Source organism: Chelon labrosus (genome assembly GCF_963514085.1).
Source record: "Chelon labrosus genome assembly, chromosome: 4".
Taxonomy (NCBI): Eukaryota; Metazoa; Chordata; class Actinopteri; order Mugiliformes; family Mugilidae; genus Chelon; species Chelon labrosus.
In genome coordinates this window covers 22,681,333-22,691,007 of record NC_140340.1, presented here as the reverse complement: position 1 = coordinate 22,691,007, position 9,675 = coordinate 22,681,333, and the positions used below count along the sequence as shown (strand labels likewise).

The 9,675-nt window shown below is 39.8% G+C and overlaps 1 protein-coding gene across 1 annotated transcript; it reads right to left on the bottom strand.

The window, feature by feature from the left end:
• Positions 1-5,955: 5,955 nt before the first annotated feature.
• lsm3 (LSM3 homolog, U6 small nuclear RNA and mRNA degradation associated) lies at positions 5,956-9,394 on the bottom strand. The gene is made up of 4 exons (XM_084542040.1): positions 9,356-9,394; positions 7,504-7,614; positions 7,188-7,283; positions 5,956-6,828 (listed from the first exon to the last, which is right to left on the bottom strand). Exons 1-4 carry the CDS (start codon positions 9,374-9,376, stop codon positions 6,748-6,750), a joined length of 309 nt encoding a protein of 102 aa, XP_084398166.1. The 5' UTR covers positions 9,377-9,394; the 3' UTR covers positions 5,956-6,747.
• Positions 9,395-9,675: the final 281 nt, after the last annotated feature.

The following is a 9,675-nucleotide window of genomic DNA, read 5'->3' as shown; positions in this document are numbered from 1 at the left end:
GGTTCAACGCACCATATGGCGTCAATTTCGGCCATGATGGATTTTCCGCCATTTTGGATTTCATCAAAAACACGAAAAAAGTTTCAGCGGTCACAAATTTTGTCCGATTCTCACGAAAATTGGCACACACCGTCTTCTGACCAATGCGCACAAAAGTTATCAGAAGTCATCTTCAGATTCGAAACCGTTTGGCCGTAACAGCCAATCAAAATTGGCGGCGAAGGCGCCGTTTTCCATTTGAGCTCATATCTCGGCAACGTTTTGGTGCAATGAAACCAAATTTGGTACCACGCTTCCAGACTCTGTCCCAAGTGCACGATAAAAATCTGGTGTCATTTCTCCACTAGGGGGCGCTATAATTAGCAAAACATTGTTTTTGCTCATATCTCTTGATGCGTTTTTATTTGAAATGAAATTACGATATCCACAGATACCGTGGGTTGCCCCAGTGACAGTTCATGCCGACTTTTCGCGTTAGCCAATCGCAGTCGGCGGCAACGCCGCCAAACAGGAAGTTTTCTTATATCTCGGCGACGCTTTGACTTCCGAAGACCAAACTCGGTCACACGCTTCGACACTCCCCTAGAAGTGCGCAATGAAAATTTGGTGTCATTCGGCCACTAGGGGGCGATGTAATTAGCAAAATTGCGTTTTCGCTTATAACTTTTGACCCGTATGCCTGATATTCAAAAACTTGGTACTGTTGGACTCCTTGGATCATGCCGAGATCGACGATACCTATGATGTTAATTTCGCCCCATTGGAATTTCCGCCATTTTGGATTTTATCGAAAACACTTCAAAGTTTTCACGGGTCACAACTTTTGTCCGATCGACACCAAACTTCACACACGTCATCTACGGACCGTGCTTCATTAATGCGTTACTTTTTGTCTTCGGAACTAAAACCGTTCTCCCGTAACAGCCAATCGAAATTTGCGGCGAAGCCCCTAACAGGAAGTGAGCTCATATCTCAGCAGCCCTTGCGTGTATCAAAGCCAAACTCGGTACATGGACTCAGGACCCGATCAGGGGAACGCTCAATAAATTTTGGCGACCTATGACCTCTAGGGGGCGCTGCAATTAGCAACCATGCATTTTGGCCTGTAGCTGTTGATGTCTTTGGAATTAAAATGTACTAATGGTGTCTGGTTATACTGTTAGACGTCATTAGGCCGACCCACGTCAACTTGTGATGTCATCGTAATTGATTCGGCCGCCATATTGGATTTAATCAGAAACATCAAAACATTTTCACAGGTCACAAATTTCATCTGATCTTCACCAAAATTGGAACAGGCCATCTTCGGACCATGCCTTATCGATGTATTTGCTTTCTGGAACAACTGGCAAAAGCATTCGCCAAACAGGATCCTGGCTTTTTTGGCTCGAAACCTGCTGTGACTGCTTAATGCTTTATGTCTGATGCGACTGCATTGAGTTACATGGCAAATCTGCGCTGCCGAACTTCCTGCTTGGCCACCTCAATGCTGCTTGCAGCTTTAATTAGAGAATGTTTTCTTGCAAGTAGCGAACCCTAACCCTAGTTGAAAAGTTGTTTGAAGATATTTACAGAAATGGTGGAGGAGGATGGTGAGTTCATACATTGTAATTTAGTCATATAAAGTTTAACTTTAAAATATGTCAAATGCTGATACTCCTGGCAGCCTCATCCTTTCATTACAGCTTTGCATCTCCTACATTAAATTACCCAGTGTGGCTTCTAGGTGCCAACAGTTGCCTAGCAGCAGTGTTTTTACAACTTATGCCTGACGTTACCACTTGAAAGTAAAGTGCTGCGCGTACATGACATCTCAGGTCATAACCACGAGTTCATTTAATGGCAGCATTAATCTTGTAGTGAACTTCCCTTACATCCAATTTGCAGCAAAACATAAATACAGCAACACATTTCTGCTTAAAATACGACTGTATCTCAAAGGTAATAAAACAAAACACTTGCTGGGGTTTTAGTAGGAACGTCTGAGTGTAACTGAAGGAATCTGTTTTGATCCTACAAAGGTTCCCGGTCATCCAGGTCATGGTATGTTCAAAAAACAAGGTTGAAACGAGGGTAACTGGATTTGGCTTGGTTTACGCTGGAGCTGAACTGGATCTGAACTGAAGCCTGAACTTTGTCTTTTGGATCCAAATATAGAAAGTGTTGTGGATTAGGTGCAGTGACATAGAGAATCAACATATGTAAGCTAACAATCAAGGTTCATTGTACACTTATCGCTAAAAATTACACATTACAATGAGAAACAAGACAGTAAACACACATTTACTCAAAAATGGATATCAGAATGTCTGGTGAATTTGTTGAGACTAAAGACCATGAACATCCAAACGCACCTCTTTGTGAGATCTCAATCCATTTCATTTATGAAACTCAAAAGGGAGTGAATTTATCTAATGACATCACGTCTTGTGGAAAATAACAGTTTATTTGAGACAGGTTGACGCCTTTCCTTCGGCACAAGCATCTAGCAATCCTTGGTAGCATTGTGCTTGAAAATATGTTTGCATTGTATTTGACGATTGCTGTGACTATTGCTGCTGGGTCTGAGGCAACGACGTAAGATAAAATCCAGCAGGCTTTTAGTCGTAGTCACACATTTTTCTCAGGTTTAAATCCCAGCCTTACTGCTGTTGAACAACAAAGAGACGGCATTGCAGTGCAATAGGCGGCAGACCGATGGTGTTTTGAGAAAAGGCAGGGGAAGGCATTACAATTCATCCCGGGGGTCATATGACTGTTTGTACAAAATGTCATGTCACGGTAATTCATCTAATGTTTGGTATTTCAGCCTGGAACAAAGTGCCATACAGAGAGGCACAATGCTAGTGTGACTAAAAGTTCTGACTGTAAAGAGATAAAGAGCTATTCAAGGTGTCCTGTCTTTCTGCTGTTGTTGCCAACACGCCAACAGCTGGCTACTGGAGAAAGACTGGCAGCAAGCTTATCTAATGCATCCATAGCCGATAGAGCATGGGAATCGTTTTTGACCTCCATCAGATCCTGATTCTTCCCAGCTCATGGAGTGCTGCTCAGTGGCTTCTCTTGAACTCTGACTTCTCAGCAATTAAAAAAATGTCTCCATAGGGGAGAACATTTTAAAACACGATTTTATGTGGTAAACTGTCTGGACATTAAAGTTTTACTGCATCCTGACGTTTCATTTGGAATGTTATTAAATAAAGTTGTCTTAAATTGGAGTTGTGTTGATTTTATTTCTATAGTTTAAATGTATGATTTAAAATCTTGATGTACTTAATGGGGAATTTTCCCTCCCTAGTTCCCTGCTTTCCCATTAAAAAGTATGAATGGCCACCCAGTAGTCGTTTCACAGGAAATGGAATTAAATAATTACGACATTGAGCATGTTAGGATTGAAAGGTCTAAGCTAAATTTGAGCTGGCACTTTTATTAATTATTTTAGCTGGGCTATAAAAAGTAGTTTTTTATTGTTATTACTGTAATTGGATTATAGATGCAAGACAATGCTGAGCTCCTCATTAAAGTGCATTAAGGTCTTGCCCTTTTGATGTAACATTACAGTAATAGTCCCTCAGAGGTAGCTTTATACAGCGGTAATGGGCACTGATGGTGATGTAGCCAGACGGTCAGTGCAGCTTCTTAATGTGGATTATGCGTATTTTATACAAACCCCACAGCTGGAAACACAAAAGACAAAAACAAAAGAACAAGTAATGATTCCCATTCATCCCCAGTTCCTATTAAGAGTTAGCATCTGCCTCCATACAGAGACACTGCTAATAAACTCGAAAACGTCCCATAACAATAATATGAAGACACCAGAAGCTACTAATGAAATCTGGTCTCCGCTCTAAAACACTGATGATCCAGCTAGAAGCAGTTTTAACTTAGAACAATGCGTCGCTGTTGAATTCTTAAACGGTCAATTTCAAAGCTGCGAAATGAAACATGCTTTTGTAGTCTGGGCCAAGAGACCATCAATATTTCACAGTCGTGGCACCGATACCTGCACGGAGGTGAAGCAAGTAAAGGCTTTCAGTTTAATATCGAGTACATCGGTACTTCTGCTCACTCAAATCAGGTAGAGGAACCCTGGCTGTGTGCAGCATGTACAGTACCTTCGCTGGTGGGGCCCGCACTGAACACATATCTGGAACAAGCTTTATAGAGGAATGCGCTTATCAATGAAAGGGTGATGGTGAAAGTTCATTTTCAGTTTCGGGCAAGATTGGCAGGAAAGTGAATTATTAATGAGAGCAGCACTGTGAGGCTGCGCTTTAAATTAAATACATTCTAGTCACTCTACGTGCTAAGGTTTAGCACGTATGTTTACCATCTTAGCATAGCATTTACTAAACAACACTATTAAGATATTACTATAACATAATACAATAATGAAGGTTAGAGCAGCCAATTCTTAAGTAGGACAAAATTATAAACACAAATCTAACACCCTGGTCGGTCTTATTCAATTTCTTCTCTCTTACTACTCCTACATTGTGTGCTGCTACTGTTTTGCATGTTAATAGCTGTGTGTTCATCTCTCCATCTTCCATTCCCTCGTCCTCCATCTTCTTGTGAGTGTCTCTGGTCTGGAGTTGTGTGTTTCTGACCTGTGGAGGTCCATACTACTCATATGTGGTCCTGGTTTCATCAACCTGCCCAGTCTCCATGGCCTGCAGTTATCCGCTCCTATCTAAAACCATCTTTCTCCAGCCTGCCTATGATATCCTCTTGTATTCGATCATTATAGCAGCTAACTCACCTGTGACACAACTACTATCGTCACTGACATTTTCAAGCCCCTATGCTCTTGTTTATAATCCTTTTCAATCTCTCATGTTTTTGTACTTTTCTCACGATCAGATTCTACATGTATGCTTTAGTTAGCTGTATGTATCTGTGGCAGATGCGTTTACCTTGTTCCTCCTGCTCCTCTCTCCTTTCTCTTTTTGTGTCTCTACCCGGCCGGCCTCAATCAGATGGGTCCCTCCATATGAGCCGGGTGCTGCTCAAGGTTTCTTCCTGTTAAAAGGGAGTTTTTCTTCACCACTGTCGCCTTATTGCTTGCTCTGGGGGTCTCAGGCTGGGTTCTGAAAATCGTCTCAAGACAATTTGTATTGTTATTGACGCTGTATAAATAAAACTGAATAGAATTGAATGTTTGAGCAAAAGTCAATCGTCAGTCTGTGGGGACACCTACAGCCTCTTCAGATTCAGCCCTCATCGTAACAATCACCTGTTAAACAGAATGACACTGCAGATAGTTAATAAGCGCTATACTGCCATCTAGTGACTAAAATACAGTAATACAACCAATTAATGCATTTAAATTCCTTTTTTACACCATGTATGTTAGACAGCTCTAGTTATTTGAAAAACATACATATTTTTCCTATTATATGGCACACTGTTAGAAATATCCAGAAGTATGGCTGAATAAACACCTACAGGGGGGCAGGACAGAAATTAATTCGGTTTGGTTACCAGCAGTTATATTAACCTTCCTATTGTCCTCAAGGTCAAATTTGACCCATCTTCAGTGTCCACTGTCTTTACATCACAGTTTCATATAAATGTGGTCTACTGCCAATGACTTGTGCAAAGAAGTGTCATATATATATATATATATATATATAGCAATTAGTTATATAGAAGTTGGTTAAAAATGTGTAACACAGAATTAGGTGATACATTTTAATTTAGGCTTTATAAACAGTCAAATAGTATGCAGTCTTTTACTCCTAATGTGAACTAAAACGTTTTCAGAGATACATTTTGACACAAGCCCCTTCAACAAGAAAAAGCCACAAACATTTTGTACTTGATCTTTTACTTTAGTAGTGAAAATTTTGAAATCCCTTTCATTAAAATAAACCACTTGATAAACATTGGATTCCTACAGTAATTACCTACTTTGCTACATAAATCCTGCCATGCTTTACCATTTTTAAAATGATCTCTTTTTCCAATACTAACTACACATCGACACATCCATAACAATAAACCTGTAATACAGAATGTAACTGCATAATGATGGTAGGTAATCATCCATACATAATGTGAAATTCTTTATATAGGACTTTTGGAGATGGTTTAAATTTGCACTGATTTTCACATAAGACTCAAAAGACATTTTCTTTTTCCAATTATCTTTTTTTATTCAATTTTACCATAACCAAATAGAAAAAAGAAAAAAATAAACAAAAAAATCCTGTTTCCTCTGGGAAACATTTCCACCCATACAACACTACAAAAATACATATAAAAAGATTCAACTAAAACCATCCAAAAGAAACTGAGGAAAAACGTCCCAAATATTCACAGATCATCTGTTCGGAGAAACTTCAACACTTAAGCAGGGAACCGACATAAAAATCATGCCTGAGACAATTCTAAATCAACAGTTTTATGTCTGCTAATACTTTTTTTCATCAAACAACAATTTGTCCAAATAAAATATAAAAAAACAAAACACACTCCTTTCCAAAATGTCGCCTCTGTTTTTTCCTTTACTCAAACACTGATTTTTATTCTCAGCCGAAACAGAAAAATAGTTAATAAGTAGTGACGTTTCTTTAATGTAAAGTGAAAGGACTTTGATGCTGACAGTAGTCTGACCTCTGGGGAATGAAGGCGTTTGAACCCAGTTTCAGACTGTCACGGCAGCACTGGCCTCTCCCTCATGATCTGAAACTTCCCGGCCGCAAAAAAAAAACCCTCCTTCACACCAGGACACGGTCGGGATTATCCTACCCTGAGAGGTGGAGCTACAAGGACAACACCGTCTCCTCTTACAAACAGCATGGGGATGTTTCTCTTGGTCGACTGAAATGATACAAAAAATGCACACTTACTTAATATTCTGTACAGAGTTACTGGAAAATCTATTAAATGTCTTACAAATGAAAAAAATGACATGAGGAAAAGTAGCTTGAATGGTCTTGTCTGGATGAGTGCTTAAGGAATATTAAGGTAAATTTCACTCACATTGGAATGACACAAAGGCATCATATTAACAAGTCAGTGCTGCCAGAAATGGTCTTTCCTGTTTGAAAAGACCTTACAATTGTAAAGCAGCATTGCTCCCTTGTTTCAGGAAAGTCTTGCATGTCCAGGTTGGTATAAGAGCCATGGGCAAATGCTCACTAACAAGAAATGAGGCTACAACAAGAAAACTCTTTTACCTTGTAGAGTTCTTCATAAGTCTCCTCATCAATCTCCACTGTCGTCACCGTCTCTTCCACATCACCCAGGATCATGTTCAGGTGCTGATCGTAGGCCTGGGACAAACAAAAACAAAATATAAAAACCAAAAAATGTAAACAAGGAGAAGAATGCACAAAAGCTTGTAACAGAGAAAAACAAAAATGTACCACATGTAGCTAAGCCGCATATTTTCAAGGAATTTTGTCCGAGGTCAAAGTGGCTGTCCTCATTCCCAGAGCTGCTGAACTAAGATGAAGAAGACCTCAACTCAACCGTGCGTTGTGTTTAGCTTACATGCAGTCTGCCACGGAGCTCCCGGTCGTTCCTCATCTTGACGTAGATTCGCTCATCTAGACTGAGTCTGATCAGATCTAAAGGCTCCTCAACCGTGTTGGTAGTCGGTTGCTGCAGCACAAATAAAGTACGTTAGTTATACTTTCAACATACACTCAATAGACAGTTTGTTAGGTACACTAGTGAACACAAATGCAATCCTGCTCTATGTCTTAGCTTCATTAAGGTTCTGGTTTTCAGCAGTGGCTGAAAATAATAGTTGAGAGCTGTAGACTCAAGAATGATTTTATTTTGGAGGCTGTGGTTTGTAGTACTGTTGAAATGTATTGTGCTGAACTGATACATGTTTCTATTATTTTGACAACCCAATTTTACTACATGGGCTAGGCTAAATAACAGAACCACTTCAGTGTTTAATTCAATCCAGTTTAACAGCACCACAAACTACATCCTCCAAAATTATCATTCAGTTGAATTACCACCTTTCTGACGTTGTTTTAACATCAACTGAACATCAGAGCAGTCATGAAGGAAGATACGTTTTATCAAGAGAGTTCATATAAAGCATATCTACATTTAAAATCATATAGAGGGGGTCACAGAGTTTATAGTGTTGGATGACCAGAACATTTTTGGAGTTGAGAACACAGATTTTCTGGAGCCAAGGTACAAGCTACCCTCTTCACACTACATTAACTTTGACTATTTATTGGACTTAATCCAGATGCATCTAGGAGAATACAAGGAAGAGAAGAAACGCCTACATGAAGCTCCAGGTGAGGAAATATTGTTTATTTAAGATTGGATCGAGACTCTGAACTGACAATACTCAATATTAAAAGACTGGTATTGGATCGGGGGGCAAAAAAAAAAAAAAAAAAAAAACTAGATCAGGACATCCCCAGTAGTTTCACTGACACAATGAACGAATTACTGCTGCCTCTTTGAGATCACCTTGAGTGTGTTCTTACAGCTGCACTGCTACAGACAGGAAGAACTGACAGTAAGTAATTGACCCACTGTTCTGCACCCTTGCTTCAGGCAAACTGAGGACCAATCGGACATAAAGACACCTAAAAACAGGTTGTTTTTTTGTTTTTTTCTGCAGGGGGGCAGGGGCAGGCTTCTAAAGCTCTGAGCTCACATAAAGAGCAGAACGTGAAAGTATGTATTTTTAACTACGGAGGAATTAACTATTTACTATGACGCCCATTTATTTTGTCAATTTCTTCTTTTACAATTACGTTTAGGAAATACCGCTACATCCTTAATCCAAGTGGCAGGAAGTTTCATTCATTGTGGTTCATGTCTACCAAACGAAATCTCGAATAAATTATTTTACATGAACAGAGTTGCACCGTCTTCTTCTTCTTAGAGACGGGTTGTACTTTAATACTAAACGTTGACATAAAGCCAAGAGAGGTTCAGATTTCTTGATTTAGGGGCAACTAAATGAGCTCAAACAAACCTGAACTGTCTCAACATCTGCAGGTCAGGCTGAACGTACATGAACAACAAATTAAACTCAATGAACTACTATTAGTTGCGGTCCAACATTGAAGTGAAGCAAAAAAGTGAGAATCGGCAAACTGCAACATGCACGCTTTTCTACATTTCACACGTAAACACGTTTTGTCATTTTGACGTTAGCACTAAAATGCTAACCAAGCTAGGTGAGCTAGCTTGTTGGACAGGCCCCTCCGCTCCGTTTGCACATACAAATAAATAAACAAACACGATAAACACTTTAAATAAAGCACAGGAAACAAACTATGAGCTGCCTGGTCCCTTGTGTTAAATAAATAAACGCTGTGTTAAAAACACGAGTAAAACTAGGCACAGCTACACCAACCTGCTCAACTTCGTCCGCCATGATTTTTGAGTCTGCGTCGTGTCGCGCGAGGACGCTGGCCCGTACGCGGGTTGCCAGGTCTAGGGGAACAACGCGTTTTCAGGAGACAGTGCGGCCAAATCAAGTGATTTACCTTGTGTTTTCAAGTACTGAAGCAGCACATGACTGATGTAAAGGACAGAGAGTGTGTGAATAGAAAATGCGACATTTTTGTATTGATTTAGATGCGCTACAATACATTAACTAAACTCCTGATGCGGATTTTTATTTGATGCTGTTTATGGGTGCAAAAGATAGAGAAGAAACACAACATAGTTTCC